Source organism: Pteronotus mesoamericanus, unplaced genomic scaffold (genome assembly GCF_021234165.1).
Source record: "Pteronotus mesoamericanus isolate MK-2021 breed Mesoamerican mustached bat unplaced genomic scaffold, CSHL_Meso_final contig_25, whole genome shotgun sequence".
In the NCBI taxonomy this organism is placed as follows: Eukaryota; Metazoa; Chordata; class Mammalia; order Chiroptera; family Mormoopidae; genus Pteronotus; species Pteronotus mesoamericanus.
The window spans coordinates 9076091-9092499 of record NW_026555105.1 but is presented as its reverse complement, the minus strand read 5'-3'; the positions used below and the strand labels follow the sequence as shown (position 1 = coordinate 9092499).

The 16409-nt window shown below is 46.1% G+C and overlaps 1 protein-coding gene across 1 annotated transcript in view; it reads left to right on the top strand.

Annotated features, from left to right (window-relative positions):
• EYA2 (EYA transcriptional coactivator and phosphatase 2) overlaps positions 1–16409 on the top strand; it is a 208769-nt gene that overhangs the window by 164103 nt on the left and 28257 nt on the right. The window contains exon 10 of the mRNA XM_054573645.1: positions 15897–15986. Coding sequence (XP_054429620.1) covers positions 15897–15986 — 90 coding nt within the window. The remainder of the gene's footprint in view (positions 1–15896; positions 15987–16409) is intronic.

The following is a 16409-nucleotide window of genomic DNA, read 5'->3' as shown; positions in this document are numbered from 1 at the left end:
AAATATGGACCTTATAAAATGAGTTGTGAAGTGTCGGCTTCTCTTTCATTTTCTGGCAGAGATTGTGGAGAATTGGTGCTAATTCTTCTTGAAACGTGTGGTGGAATTCTCCAGTGAAACCATCTAAGCCTGGAGATTTCGTTTGGGGAGGTTTTTAACTATGGATTCCATTTCTTTAATACTTGTAGCTGTTTCATCCAGGGTGAGTTTTAGTAGTTTGTGGTTTTTTGAGGAATGGGGCCATTTTATTCATTGTCAAATTTATGTGTCTAGAGCTTTTAAAAAAAGGAGGTATTTACTTTACAGTGACTTTCAATTAGTAGCATATACTGTATTTTGCTGGGTAAAATGCGCTCCTGAGTATACTGTGCACCCACGTTTCTGGCCCAAACTTTCAGGGAAAAAAAAAGTCTTTCATTTTAATTTTTTAACTAAATTATTTATTTATTTATATTTAGAAACAAAACCAATTATCATATTGCAGGGTATTATTTTTCATACAGGTATCATTGCTTTCTAGAGTTACACTTTTAACACATACACATAAATAAGAGAATTAAAAACATTTCTATAGATACAGAATTAGTACTACCCACATATAATGCTCATCCTTAGTTTTCCCTCAAAAATTTGAGCAAAAAGTGTGCATCATACATGGCAAAATACAGTAACCCATACCCAGAAACCTTCGATTATAAAGATAAAAACTATGCATCTCTCCTCATATGTATGGCACTGGGTTGTGAGTCATCTCCTTGGTCCTCAAGACAAAACTACAAGGTAGACATAGTGATCATCACTCTACCTCCAAGGACACTGAGGCCCTGCCCAAGACAGCCCAGCTAGTGAGTGGCAGAGAAGGGACCCCGCACCACCAAGGCGATTCTCAGTCCCTCGGCCCCCCGGGCTGACCACGGCCAATCACAGGGCCCCCAGGTTTCCTGGCCAACCTTCCAACTTTCGGTCCAACCCCAGTTTCTCCCCATGCCAGACATTATACTTTAGGGATGCTTCTCGAACACACCTAGTAAGTTCCTGCCTCAGGGCCTTTGCACTGGCTATTCCTTCTGCCTCGTCTTCCCCACGGCTGGCATTTTTGCTTCATTTGGGTCTTTGCTCTGGTGTCACCTGCTCAGGAGAACGTCCCTGACCACCTGGCCCCTAGATCCTTCTACAAACCACATAAACACAGACATGCTCCATCTGCCTCACTCACTCTCACCCCTCCAGCACATCCTCACGTTTCATTTTCTTCAGAACACTTGTCACCATCTGAAATGAAATGTGTCTTAGAGCTTCATGGCCCTCCCCGTCCAGCAGGCCGTACGCTCCATGGGGGAAGGGACTGGCAGTGTTTGAGAGCAAGGAGCCAGTGCGCATAACGGTCTCCACCAGGAGTCGGCAACTACATCTCGTGGGCCAAACCGGGCCTACCACCTTTTTTTTTTTCATTAAAGTTCTATTGGCACACAGCCATGCCCATTCACTTACATATTGTTTCTGGCTGCTTTTACACTACAACGGCAGAATTGAGTAGTTGTGACAGAGATCATATGGGCCACAGAGCCTGAAATATTTTCTATCTGGCCCTTTATGAAGAAGTCCACCCACCTCTGGTCTGGAGTAAGGGCTCTGGAGCCAGACTGCTCAGGTTCAAAGCCAGCTCCACCCCCTACCCATGTGACCTCAGGCAAGTCATTTTACCTCCCTGTGCCTCACTGTCTACCTCTGTACCATGCGTGTAACGGCGATCTGCAAGGTAACAGGGTCTGCAAGGGGAGAGCTAACTGCACTAATATGTGGAAGAGCTTAGAGCTGCTCCTGATGCACAGTATGCAGCTTTTGTAGACAAAATTAATAAATATAACAACAAATAATAATAAATTAATGAACAACTGTCTTTTAAAGAACTGCATCTTTAGAAGCATGTTGCTGGTTGTGTAAGAATGTCCTCTCTATGGAAGGTATGCTCAAGTATCACTACCACTACTAATAATTAATAATAATAAAAGGAAGACGCACGGCGCTGACGAGGGGCGTTGGTGCTGGACAGCCACAGCAGGCACTTGCTGAGGGTCAGGCTCTGTTCTCGGCCCTTGGTATGAACTTCTGTGAACTCCACGCGCGGAGATGCCCCTCCATCCTGGACATGGAAGGGTGCACACCTCATCGGAGTCTGCCTGGAACTTTTACATTTTAAAGGCTCGAAGTCCCAAGTCCCGAGGACCCCCTCAGTTGGGGCTCGTCAGGACAGTTGGTTCCCCGACTCCACGTTCACAGCTCCATTTATCTGTTTATTTATTGGGTTGTTTGGTTTTTTGTCTTTAAACTTATATCCTAGGAAACTGTTTTAAAAGCTGCTAGCTGCCTCCAGCCGAAAGAACATTTTTTTAAAGATAAAAAGTCTAAGAGACTGAGTAGTTACCTAAAGCTCCCAAAGAGGGACCAGTTCAGACATCTTTCTTTGTTCTCTTCAATCTGAGTGTGATTTTATCATTTGTAGTCAGCTTGACTCTTTTGTGATTCAGTGATGACTGGATTTATCTTACAGCTCTTTTGGTAAGATTCTTGTTAGTACAAATAGGCCCATTTGCGGAGCTAAGAAGGTCTTTTCTGGTTTCTGTGTTCTCCTGTGAAACGGCCAAAGAAACCAGGTTGTTGTGTTGGGTCTTTTTTTTAACTTTACTGTTCAAACATGTGAATCAGCCTATTTTTTCTTTACAACCATCATTTTCTTGTCTTCCTCTTTTAAACACGCTGATCTGTTTTCCAGGAGTTTCCAAGTAATTAAACCCAATTAAAACCATTAAATTCTCTCTTTTAATGACAACTTTATTATTAAAAGCTAACCACAAGGAGGAGATTTAACTGGCAAAGCCCTGCATTGTGTGTTAATCCATCTCTAACCTCTGGCTGACACTTCCAAGAGATAAACCCTGCAGAATAGTGAGGCTGGTTAAATGAATAGCTTTAATTAATACTTTTCTTCCTCGTGGCAGAGTAATTATTTGTTCAGCTTGTAAACAGCTACTTGGCAGTGATTTTTTTTTTTAAAGACCCAGTTGGCTTGCATGGTGTGATGGCTTTGATTGGTTTTGTGTGTTTGTGTGTTTTTTCTTTAAAAGAGGTAGGGGGAGAGGTCTCCGTTCCAGACTAGGTGCAGAAGCTCATTGTCCTGAAGTTTGGGACGTCAGGGCCATCCCAGAAGAAAAGCGAGACAAATGCAGGTGGCGAGCTGCCTGTTTGTGAACCACCTCCAGAGCGGGCAAGTCCGCCCTTGGCAGCCAGCGTCCGCAGGCCCAGACAGCGTCCCCACCAAGACGCAAACCTGGCTCACAGCAGCCTGGGCGCTGAGCTGAGAAGGAAGGGCTGGATGGAAAAATGCCAAGCCGAGTTCCAACCCTGCAGTAATCCCCCAGCCTTGCCTTCAGGGGGTACCTGAGAAAGACAGCCAAATGCAAGTGCTGGGCGTGGCCAGTGAGCCCCTCATTCTGCGCATAAGGACTCACCTGCCAGGAGTGCGTGCCTTGCACCCACCACCCATCTCAAGAGCTGTCCATGACGTATCAGCTCATCCGTCCTCCCCGCCACATTAGGAGGTAAATGCTACAGCCTCCCACATGCTACAGACGAGGAACCGGGCACAGCGACTTGCCCAAAGTCGCACATCTTCTAGCAGGAAGGGCAAAGCCCGGTTTGCAGACAGACTTCGGGCTGCAGCAGTGTTTCTGAACTACCTACTGGGTCTCACTGCCCTTTAAGACAAGAAAACAGCATCTTCCACTAAGCTGGTTGAGAGATTACTTTTTTTTTTAAATTCAGCTCATCATGTTAATTCAGCTCAATCTCATTAATAAGGTGGCCCACTTCACAAGTACGAAGTTGATCAGCTGACACTAAGGGCCAAGCATTTTCATTATTTTAAAATCATTTAGAGCAGTGGTTTTCCATGGGGGGTAATTTTGCCTCCCAGACACATGTGGCAATGTCTGGGGACGTTATCCATTGTCACGACTGGGTGAGGGGTGCTGCTGGCACCTGGTGGGTGGATACCAGGGACATTGCTAAATATCTCACCGTGTGCAGAACGGCCTTCACAGCACGGACTGACCTGTCTCAGAACGTCAGCCGTGCCGAGGCTAAAAAACCCTGATTTAGGGACCGTTCCAATTTTTCATTCTAGAGACATTTTGCAAACATGTGAAAGCAATGGTAAGGCACCCACCCGTCAGACCCCCTAAAGAACTGGACCAAATCACTGCTTTAAACATAATTATCTCTGGGAGTTTGACGGTTCACCAGGCCACCGACGTCTTGCAGGAACACATCCCAGGAGCTGATAGTTCCCACCCAAACGTCAGCTGTGGATGAGCCTGCTAGCACATGATGACCCAGCAGCCACTTCGCGTTCCCGAACAGCTACCTCTACTTGTTACGCAAGTTTCCTTCAGAAAAGCCTCATGAGGAGCACGAAGCAGGGTTAACCGAGTTCATCCTCCCAGAAGCTTTGTGCTGAGGGAACTGTTCAGGAATCTCCAGATGTCTCTTTGGAGCCACAGAGACTTCCGTCCCCTGGGAGCACTCCGAGCTCCAAGATGTGTTTGGAGCAGGGAAGACGAGCACACAGGCCGGGAGGGCTGACGCCGGGGATGGGGTCTGCTCAGAGGACCAGGACTGGAAGTGAGCTTAACGCACAGGATGTCGGAATCGAAGCATCTCGGGGCACAGATTGGGCTCTCCGGGCCTCACCTCGAAGCCCTGAGCTGACGGTGGCCTTGCACCTGAGACAGCCCCAACAGGGATGAAGCGGACCTGGAAGCGGCTCACCTTAGGCCACCGTCAGAACACGACAGCATTTAACAGCGTTTCTTGCTTTTTGCTTGGTTGCTTGGGTGTGTTTTTTCCTGAAAGTTTGCTTTGGAAACATTGCATTTGATACCATTAATGGATCTAAGGAGGCCCTGAAGTTTGGTCACTAAAATGGGCCTTCGCACGTCACGCCTCTTTTTGACTCCTGTGACAGCACCTGGAAAAGTCACAGCTACTCGAAGTCGCGGGAAGGCCGGGGAGCAAAGAGGGGACTTGGAGCCCTCCGGGGCCGGCGACAGGGATCCGATTTCCAGTCTCAGCCAAGGTGTCTGGTTCCCGCAGAGCCATTTCTGGCTTTGGGGGCGGGGAGGAGGGCAGCGAGCAGTGAGGATTTAACAAGGGAACTTTGCCTTTCCATCTCAAGTCCAGGAAATGAAAGGCACAAAAGCTCAGAGGCAATCGGGGCCTCCTTTTGTCCTCCCCGAAGCCCAGCAGTGATTAGAAAGGAGAGCCAGGCTGAGACCTGAGAAGAGAATCCGGCCTGATTTTCACACGGCAGCTGCTCGTCATTTCTTCCCGCGTTGGAAGTGTAATTTCATTAAATGGGTCATTTACTTCATTAACAGTAGACATTGACAGTTTTAAATCAGGCGTGTGTTTTTTTTTAAATCTGACAATAAGCTGCCTTAAGCTTCTTTTCCCTTATAAAGTACTTTATTTGATATTATTCAAACCTCTAAGGACATACTCAGCGAGAACAATGGCTAAGATTTGGAGGTTCCTTGGCAGACAGTCCTGGTTTTGAACCCCAGACCTGCCACTTATTAGCAGCGTGACCTTGGACAAGTCACCTCATTGCTTTGAGTCTTGATTTATCTGTGAAATAGGGAAAAGATATTTTGAGGAGGAGACATAGTAATGTACATAAAGCTCACACATTTATATATTCCTTTATAAAAAATATTTAACTGAGTATGGGGCTCAGTTAAATATTTTTATTTAACTCCAGGGTCAAGGGACATAGCAATAGCTCCCACAGAACTGACCTTCGGGTTGTGGTAGAGGCACAAAAATCATAAGTAAATAAGGTTATTTCGGATCATGATAAATGCTGTTAAAAACTTTTAACAGGATAATGGGATGTGGAGTGAGTGGAGGGTCAGCATCAGGGTTGCTCTAGAATGGAAGGGTCAGAGAAGTCCTTTCTGGTACTGAAAGTGGGAACTTTATATCACAGAGGAGCCAGCCTCGAACATACCTGAGGACAGGGAATTCTGGGCAGAGGGAACAGCGCATGCAAAGGCCCTGAGGCAGGAGCGAGTTCGGCGTTACAGGGCAGAAAGACGCGCTGGAGCAGAAAAAGAAATGGTGGAAAGATGCTGGCTTTACTCGGAGGCCATGGGGAGCTAGTGGTTTCAAAGGAGGAGAACAGCTCTGATTTTTGTTAAAATTCTCATCCTGTCTTCCTGGGGAGAGCAGCAGACCCCGCGGGGTATGGGCTCAGTCCCACAAGACCGCCTCCGCTTTAGATGCCCATCCCCAGTCCGCCTGTGCTTCTCACTGGCCGTCTATAAATGGGAGATTCCTGCCACCCCCTCCTTGGGTTCGATTAACTTGCTAGAGCAGTTCACAGAACTCAGAAAAACATTTACTTACACTTATTAGTTTATTTAAAGGGTGTAGATGAACACCCTTTAATGAACAGCTATACATGGAAGTACATACAGCAGGGTCAGGAGGGTCCCAAATGTGGGATCCTCTGTCCCCATGAAACCTGGGTACGCCCCTCTCCTGGCATGTGGATATATTCACCACCTCAGAAGCTCTTTCCAGCTGTCCTTCTGAGTTCCTATGAAGGCTTCATGACATCGGCGTGATTGATTAAATCGTGGGCCATTGGTGATTGAAGTCAATCTCCGGCACTCCCCTCCCCGGAAGTCAGGGGGTGGGGCTGAGAGTTCCAACCCCCTAAGCAACGAGGTGTGTTTCCCCGGCAACCACTGCCAGACTTTTTTCCAAAAGTTCCTTCACTAACCTAAACTGTGTGGTTGAAAGGGGCTTGTTATGAATAAGAAAAGATGTTCCTTTCAGTTTCATTCCTCTAGTCACTTAGGACTCTCCAAGAGTGTTAGGAGCTCTGTGCCAGAAGACCCAAATAATATTTTTTATAAATCACAATATCACCCCCCAAATGCCACTACCCCCGCCAATTACTATGACAACCAAATATGCCCTCCAATTTTCCAAACTACCCTCTAAGAGGAAGTGCCACCTCTGCTGAGAACCACTGCCTGAACACATGGTCCCCAAGATGACGTATCCACAAGAGCCACATGTCGTAACATGGTGGCGGCCTCCTGTGACAGGCAGGCCAATGACCTCCCCAAAGGATGTCCACTTCCTGGTCCCCAGGACCTGCGAACGTTACCTTAGATGGCAAAGGGGACTTTGAGATGTGACCACGCGACCCTAGTGTAGGCACAGGGGTCCTTACTGGAGGGAAGCAGGCAGGCCGAGGAGCAGGAGACACGAGGGCGGAAGGGAGAGGGCGGAGGGGAGAGAGTGCAGGTCCCTCCAGAAGCTGAAAAGGTCGCGGGAACTGATTCTCTGAAGCCTCCTGACAGAACACAGCCCCGCTAACTGCTTGATTGTAGTCTGATCTCCAGAACCGTAAGAGAATAAATGTGCATTCTTTGAAGCCCCTAAGTTGGTAGTAATTTTCTGCAGCAGGCGGTGATACACTAGTACACATACCTATCTTTATGGCTACCTTCTGCTTAATGCTGAGTGGAACAGATTTGCCATTTCTGGCCATGATAACAGGTTTCTTTCTAAACCAAATGCATTTAATTTAGAAAAAAAGGGGACAGGTACCTGAATTAAGGAAAATATTAAGTGAACAGGGCGGCTGCACAGGGTGGCAGAACTTGCAAAGGTATTATGAGAATGGCCACGGTTTGAAAAATACCAGGTTACACTATTCCACGGGAATTTCTTAGCAGGGAAATCTTTCTGGCGTAAAATTCTGGGCCCTGCTGCTGTTTGCTGATAATACCTAACACTAGTCGCATCGCATGCATTACCCGCCGGGAGCCCTAGGAAGGACTCACGGCTTGTATTGAGATGAAGAAACCGAGGCTCAGAGAGGGTGATGCTCTCAACCACTTTGCTTCATGGAGCCTCTTGCCTGTGGCCACTTTCATGCACAGCTCGTGAGGGGTGGAGGCAACTGGTGGTGGCCGTTGGGAGGAAGCCATTTGCCCCATTAAGTAATGTTTATATGCAGGGTAGATGGTTGCTCAAAGACCAAATAGTAATTCGGACCCTTCCATGCAACTGGCTTCCGTCACCTTAGTTCAGGGGGGCCTAGAGGTGACATCAGAAGAGAAGACATTCAGTCCTTCTGAAGCGCTTCTTGGAAAAGCTTGGTTGTTGCTAAGATGAGCAGAAGCACTTGAACATGCCCACTGGACATGGCCGATGTTGGGACCACCCGGTTTTGTATGGGCCTGGGCAAGTGGCAAGCACAGTCAAAAATCTTTTGATTGTAAGCAACAGAAATTCAACATACATTAGTTTAAGCCCAAAAGGAAAACTTAGTTGCTCATGTAACCCAGATGTCTAGAGGCAGACTTCAGGATCGGTGCGATCTGACCCTGTAATGCTTTGCTGTGGGTACGTGTGCGTTGCCAGGAAGGCTCTGCCTGTGTTCGGGACCGGGAGGGCTGCCAGCATCCTCAACCTTAGGTCCCGCCAGCTCAGGCTATAGTTACAGCTCACGTCCTAGAGCCAATTTTTATTGGCTCCCACTGGCCACATGACCATCTCTGAACCAGTCACTGTGATTCCGGCCAGGCCTACATTGTGAGATCATCCTGGATACTATCTCTACCAAACATGATTAACTGCTCATTTACAGGCATGAAAATTCATTCCCAGGGAGGTTACGTAACTCCACAATATCATGCCACCTCTTTTTCAAGGTGTCTGATAAAGACACCATGGCAGCGGTTCCCAAGACCACCCTCAGGCTCATAGAGACAGTCAGGGTGTCCAACCTTTTGGTGTCTCTGGACCACACTGGAAGAAAAGTTGTCCTGGCCACACATTAAATACACAAACACTAATGAAAGATGATGACCAAAAAAAGGTTTTAAGTAAATTTACAATTTTGTGTCGGGCCACATTCATAGCCATCCTGGGCCTCATGAGGCCCACGGGCCATGGGTTGGACACCCCTAGTACCTACAAGACTCAGAAAACCTGTTACACTCACAGTTACAGCTGATTACAGAGAAAGCACACAGATTATGACCAGCAAAAGGAGAAGGTGTGCGGAATGAAGTCCAGGAGAAACCAGGCACAACCTTCCAGGTATCTTCTCCCAGCAGAGCACCCGCACTCCAGGTAGCTTGCACACCTCTGTAAGTGTGACAACACCTGGGAAGTGTTGCCAACCAGGGACATTCACCTGAGCTTGGATGCCCAGGGTCTCATTGGGGTTGGTGATAGAGGCATGTGCGCCTTCGGGCTGACCTGAGCCATTCAGATGCCAGCCCCCCAGAACAAAACAGGTGTCCCCCATAAATCATACAGTTGGCCTGAATTGTTGGAACAACTGGCACCGCGTGGCACAGGTGCTCAGAGCTCATCTGCTAGGAGCCAGCCGAGGGCCAGTCTTGAAGACAGACCTTTCTCAGGAACGTGCCAATTTTGAGCAGCCCAGGCCTGCGGAGCCAGCCCTTTCCTGCACAGACAGGGACCCCCAGTGAAAGCAACTAAATGGCTCAGCTCAGACGGAGACCACCAGCTACCATAGAGGTCTGGTGCAGTGGAGATTCCAGAGGGGCCCCTTAGCTCTGGTCACACAGCCGAGCCATGGAAGGCAGACACACCCTCAAAGCAGAGAAGCCAGAACAGGCATCACGGCACAACCAGAGGACTATGGAATCTGGAGTCAGGTCAGACCTGAGTTCTAGTCCCAGCACTGCCTCTTACAAGTGACCATGCACAAGTCATATGGTAATAACAGTAATAGTCATAGCAATATAAATAGCGATGTAACACAAACACACACACACACTCCAACTGAAACAGAAGCTCAGCATTACCGCATATGTCGTATTCTGACATTTTATCATCTATCTATTCTAGGGATTGACAGGCTATTTTTTATAAAGGGATAATAGATGCTTTAGGCTTTAAGCTAGGCTCCGTAGTGACTATTAACTCTGCCATTGTAACACAAAAGCAGCTATAAATATATGTGAACAAACGCACATGGCTGTGTTCCAATTAAACTCCATTTACAAATCCAGGCCATGGGCCACATTTTACTGACCCAGGGATTCTCTTGTATGACCTCTATTCTTTCTCCCTTTTTATGATGGTTGTTAAAGTAAACTTTCACTAAAAGGATTATTACCTGCACTTTGAAAAACTCATTTAATCTTTCTAATAACCCTATGAGGTAAGTAACCTCATTTCACAGATGAGAAACCGTGGCACACAGAGGTTAACTAACTCATACAAGGTCATCTAGCCAGTAAGAGGTGGAAGTGGCCTTATAATCAGTCTGGCTCAGAGCCCTCCTTTTCAACCTATACTCCAAAGCACTCAGTAAAGGTCGGCCATTGTTATAATTATTGTTGCTGTTACTCAGTCAGCTGTGAAAGAACCCAAAAGACCACAGCCGTAGAAGCCCATTTCAAGATAAATTTGGGGTGTGCCTGCCTTTTGTTCAAAAGGTCGTGAGTGGAGTAGTATGTGGATCTCACTTCTTTGAATTAAACACCCTTTAGATCCATCTATTATAAAAATTTGGAAAACTCAGAAAAGGGAATTCTTTAATGGATAAATAGAGTTGTGGGTCATTCAAACAACTTTTTTGGTTTAAAGAAACAGAACAAAACAAAAAACTTGGGCTTCTTTTGTAATGAAAACGGTTGCCTTCTAATCTGTTGGGATTGAGAAGGGGAGCTTGTAAAGTCGAGGATACAGACCCTTGATAGAAAACAACTGCTCTCTTCTTAACGCTGACCAACTTTTGCATCCAGGTTTTTAAACCTCTCAGAATGCACATGTCATATTCTTCATTCATGTGTGACATCAGATTAATTTTGTTTTTAGAAAAGCTTTCTTTTTTATGCTCCTTCACTCTCCCTTCCATCCAGGAAATACAACCACACATCACAAGATAACTTACTGACCCACAAGGCAGATCTGAGAGTGGTCCATGTGGTGAAAGTCCCCACCATCCCCTCTAATTAAGGGAACTTCACCAAGAATGCGTAATAATTAGGTTACCGAGCTGCAATCAGGTCCCCGGCATCTGCCTGGGGTCCGGGGAGGGGGTGTCCAATGCACTGAGGCTTGTAAATGAATGCGTGCTTAGCCCACCTCGCTGTCATCAAAACCGAACAAACCCTGAGAAATCTGTAGAACATTAGGGCATGTGGAAAAAAACCCTGCAGCACCCTAGTCTGATTGGTCCCTTCGCTGGGAGAGAACCACCCACAAACTCTGAAAGATGACATTCCATCCACCCCAACCCCACCAGCCCCCAGCGCAGCTCTTTGACGGACAAGTTACAAATTGAAGCCTGTTTTGGAAAAACTCCCTTTTCTCGGTTCTCTGTTCTGGTTTAAATTGACCATTTCTTAAAAGCAAATCTGTTTCTGCTGTTGCTTGTTTAGGAAATTAACCACTGATTTTTTTTTTTTCTTTCTTTACTCCAAAGAGCATGTAATGACGAAGAAAATGGTTTTCATGTGAGGTGGTACTGTCTGATGGCGTGGGTGTTCCGGCTGGGTTTACAGAAACAGGTGCTCTGCTTCAGAGGGAAAGAGCAGATTGGGGGGTTTTGCCAAGGACCAGCGCTTGCAGAGCCTGCTGCATAGCAGGCTGGGTGTTGACACCTGCTCCCTCGCGCCATCCTCGCTGCACGTCACATGGTAGAGGGATCAGGGTGGACTTGAATGGGTCAGGGGCCTTTTGTTAGTTAAGGAACATGGTGTGAAGGCTCCCATATTTTAGGCTTTATTTCACTGGGCGGCGTGTTGGGTCAGTCAAAGGGGCCTCGCCCTCCAAGCTGCACAGGGCGACTGAAGCCCACCAACCAGGGCGGTGTGTTTGTGGGATGCATTAGGGATGTGGTCAGCAGGCAGCTCCCAATGAAGCCGGTGGCTTTTGTCGTGCCCTTATTCCAGGTGTATTTCACGTTAATTAATGCTGAGGCTCCACCAATTTTTTTCCTTAGTTTCTCAGTCTTTGCAACCCTGGAAAAATATTTTCTACTTGGAGAATGTGGTCTGGCCCTGATTAACACTCTGCATCACTTGACTCCCGGGACACTTGTGCTTTTCTTGGGCTATTCCAGACGTTTCTGCCTCTGTACAACTAGTTTTTATCAAGTGCTTTCACCAGAGGTGCCGCCTCCACAGTTCAAAACAATCTACTGAGCAACATGCAAGCAGATTTTAGGAAAACAGGAAATAACAAGAATGCTCAAGAATAGATAGGTATTCTAAGGGACCTTTGGGTGACTTTGAATTTTTGTTTTAATTTTTCATCATCCAATAAGTATTTGAATCCCTTCTCTTTTATAAAATGTTAGCGTGTTCTAGATCCTGCTGAAGTTTACTTTGATCATCATCACCTCTAATTCCTGTTCCCACCTCTCTGCCTGCCAGAAGTAATTATTGTTGACCCAGGGTATATCCTTTAGGATATTTACAAATATATAAGTGCCCATGGAAAATATGTAGGAACATTTTATGTATTTATAATGTATGGTAAAACATGCAGTGTATAACTTTCAGAAGATTGCTGCTTTCACTCAATAATATGTTTTTGGTGTATCCATATTAATACATGAAAGTCAGGTTCATTTCTTTCAATTGAATCTAGTTTTCCATGGTTGAATATACTACTCTATTTTATTTCTCTAATCACCTTTGGCTGGATAGCTATATCGTTTTCCAGCGTTCTCCTACTTACAAACAGTTCTATAATGAACATCTTTTTACTTGTCTCTTGCTCACAAGTATAAATTTTTCTTCTAGGAGAGATAATGAGAAGTGGAACTACTGAGAATGTTTTATTTTTTTTTATTTAGTTTTTAAAATCTAAGACATTTATGCATGTAGTTTAAAATGCATGCAGTCCTCCAAAGGGACGTACAATGAAAAACAGCGGTCTTTCTTTCTACCCAGAGGTTACTGCTTTGAGCTCTTGCTGGTTCTTTGGTATTTACCTCCAGAGTTCTAGGTAACCTCCTTAGGTGAGTACTTCTTGATCTTTTTTTTCTACGTAGGCATGATTTCTGGCTTCTCAAACTAGAAGACAAGAATTCAGCTCTTTTCTCACCCTTGCCCCCCTCACAGACGTGCAAGCTTTCTCATCACATCCTCCTAGTGTCAATAAATCAGCATTTCAGCTTTATCAGCATCGAGGATTTGTCTTCTTAACACCATACAAATACGTTTCACAGATAAGCCATTTTGTATACAATAATTACTTTCCCTGTTTTATGCACTGGCCGGGGAGTGGACATTTTCTAAGCAAATCCTTTCAGCGGATGAGTCCCAACAGCAGCTTCCTCTTGCTCCTGGTCCAGCGCATTGCGGCTGGTTGTCGGTGGTCAGTGCACGCACAGCCTGGCCTAGAAGGAATGCGCAGTTATGCAGAGGTGAAATGGTTGGGGTATGAGTAATGCGTGAAAACACCCCCAGAACCTTTTCCCAGGTCGCACAATGATTCCCTCTTGGCCCTGAAAAGTTTGTTTTCCTCATTTTGTCTTCATTTTTCACCGAGTGCTCTACCCTGCAACGTCCAGCCAGGACTCTGAGTGCTGAGCTCTGGCGGTGGGGGCCCTGATGAAGTGTTTTGCATAATGGCTGCGTTCCTGGCCTTCATTCTTCACTGTGTGTGCGTGTGTGTGTGTGTGTGTGTGTGTGTGTGTGTGTGTGTAGCTGAGATCACCGGCTACATTCTTCTAAGGGTCGAGAAGGGTTGATGTTGTTAATTATTTATTTCTATAATAGAAGTAATACAACCTTTCCGTAAAAAGAAAATTCAAACAGGAAGGGAGATCTACAGAGTTCCAGTACAAGGTCCCCTTTGCCCCACCCCCACCCCCAGTCCTTTCAAGACCTCCTCAAAAGCAGTGCTGCTCTAGAATCAGATTTCCTGGGTTCAAATCCCAGCACTTCCTAGTCATGTGACCTTGATCAGGTTATCTAACCTTTGTGAGCCTCAGTCTTCTCATCTGTAAGAGGGGAAAATAATAGGGTTCACTTCCAAGAGCTCTGACTGAATTAAATGTTAATACATATAGAGTGGCACAGAGAAAACATGCAATAGGCATTAACCGGGAATATTACTAAGTGTTGTATATCCTTTTAGACCAGTGGTTCTTAATGTTGGCTGCACCTCAAAATCACATTGAGGAACTTTAAAAATTCCTGATTCTCAGACCCCACCCTCAGCAATTCTGATTTTATAGGTGTGGGGCTCAACCTGAGCCTCAGTATATTTTTCTTTTAATTGTTTTATTTATTGATTCGAGAGAGAGAAAAACATCGATTTCTTGTTCCACTTATTTATGTATTGGTCGCTTCTTGTGTATTCCCTAACCAAAGATCGAACCCGCAACCGTAGCGCATCAGGACAGCGCTCTAACCCAGTGACCTACCCGACCAGGGCTGAGCCTCAGGATTTTAAAATGCCCCTCGTGTCATTTCAGTGTACAGCCAGGGTTGAGAACCCTTATGCCACATATTTTCCACGTGTGTCAGTTGGGATCGGTGAGGCTATGCTGTAATAACAAACATCCCCCGAATCTCATCGACCTCTCATTTATGGTCCACGTTCATTGTGGTCTGTTGCAGCCCCAACCCACGTCATCTTTCCTCTGGAACCCAGGCTGTCAGGGTAGCTTTTATCTGGAGCACTTAGTCTTGTGATGTGGGAAGAGAGAGTACATGGCAAACCATGTCCTGACTCCTAAAGCTTCCCACCGGAAGTGAAGCATTACTTCGGCTCATAGATCATTGGCCAAAGCAAGTCACATGATCCCACCTGATTTTAACAGGGAGGGTCTATATCAGGGGCCTGCCGACTGGGAATGGTGAGATAGTAAACATCTTAGGCCCCACAGAACATAGGGTCTCCATGGCAATTACCCTCCTCTGCCTTCAAAGCACAAAAGCAGCCATAGAGATGGTACACTGTCAGAAAATATATAAAAAATTATTCTCAGCTTGTGAGCCATAGGAAAACAGGCAACAGGTGAGATTTAGTTTGACAGCCCCTGGTAGACACCACCTGCCTACAGGGAGAAGCTTTTCAGGAAGGGACCCCAAATATGGGTGAAGAGTAATGCAATCTACCATGCCATGTGTATAGAAAAGAAGTAGAGCAAGAAGGGACCGTTTTATTGCCGAATGTGTGTCCCACGTGATACTGTGATACAGCTTGCTTTTGTTATTTATACTGTATTTCTTCGTGATCGTTTCATACCAATAACACTAACATGACTTCGTTTTTTTAATGGCTGCTTCATTATCCCTGGTTTAGGATGCACCCTAGTGGGTTTTGTGTTAGTTTTTATAATTAATCTCTATTGTTAGACACCAGTGGCATTTAAGATACTAGGAGGAGTATGGCGGCCTGCACAGAGAGATTGTTGTAAAGAGACAGCCCGTATCCCAGCTCTCCAACTGTTTGTGCATAGTTTACGCCACTTCACCTGCCCTGCCATCTCTCAGGCCTCCCTGAAGATGCGCGTTCCCAAGAGGCCGTCCTGCTCCTTGCAACACTGAACACAGTTGCACTTCCAGGGGCTTTTAAGGGGAGAATGAAATACTAAAGGGGGGTAAATATAAGTTATGAAAAACCAGAAGGGAAATCTCAGAAGCTGTGCATTAGCACCCTGACCGCACACGGGGACACATTTTAAGCCGTGCACTAGACGTGCACGAGCCGTGCAGATGAAGAAAGGCCTTTCGGAGGTGGGACGGGAGGGGGAGGGAGGCTGAGATGGCACGACTCGCTCACACGGGACCCTCCTCCCCTCCTTCCAACAGGACACCACGACATCCGTGCGTATCGGCCTGATGATGGAGGAAATGATCTTCAACCTCGCAGACACGCATTTGTTCTTCAATGACCTGGAGGTTTGCATGGCTTGTTTCATTTCATATTCGCAGTATTTAACCACCTGCTTCTGGTTTGGGGGAAGAGTTTCTTTTCTTTTTCTCCCTCTTTTTCCTTTGAAGGCTAGAAACTTGTGCTAGGCAGCCCCTAAGAAGGCACAAAACTAGGGCCAGCAACAGCTGATTAAAAACACACTAGACTGGATTATCTCCCCGGCTTCCCTGGGCAGTTAATGGGCCTTTCTCGCCTCTCTACGGGTGATGTCCACTGGCAGTTTTACTAATCCAATAAAGGCTGCGTCGTTTCTTCCTCCTGAAATTTGCTATTTAATAAGTTAATTAAGGCAAATTAGTCCAGATCCTCCTGGATCCGTAGTTATTAGCAGTGGGCCAAGATGGAAGCTTTTAAAAAGCAATTTACATTCCCCTAAAAACGTGTTTTAC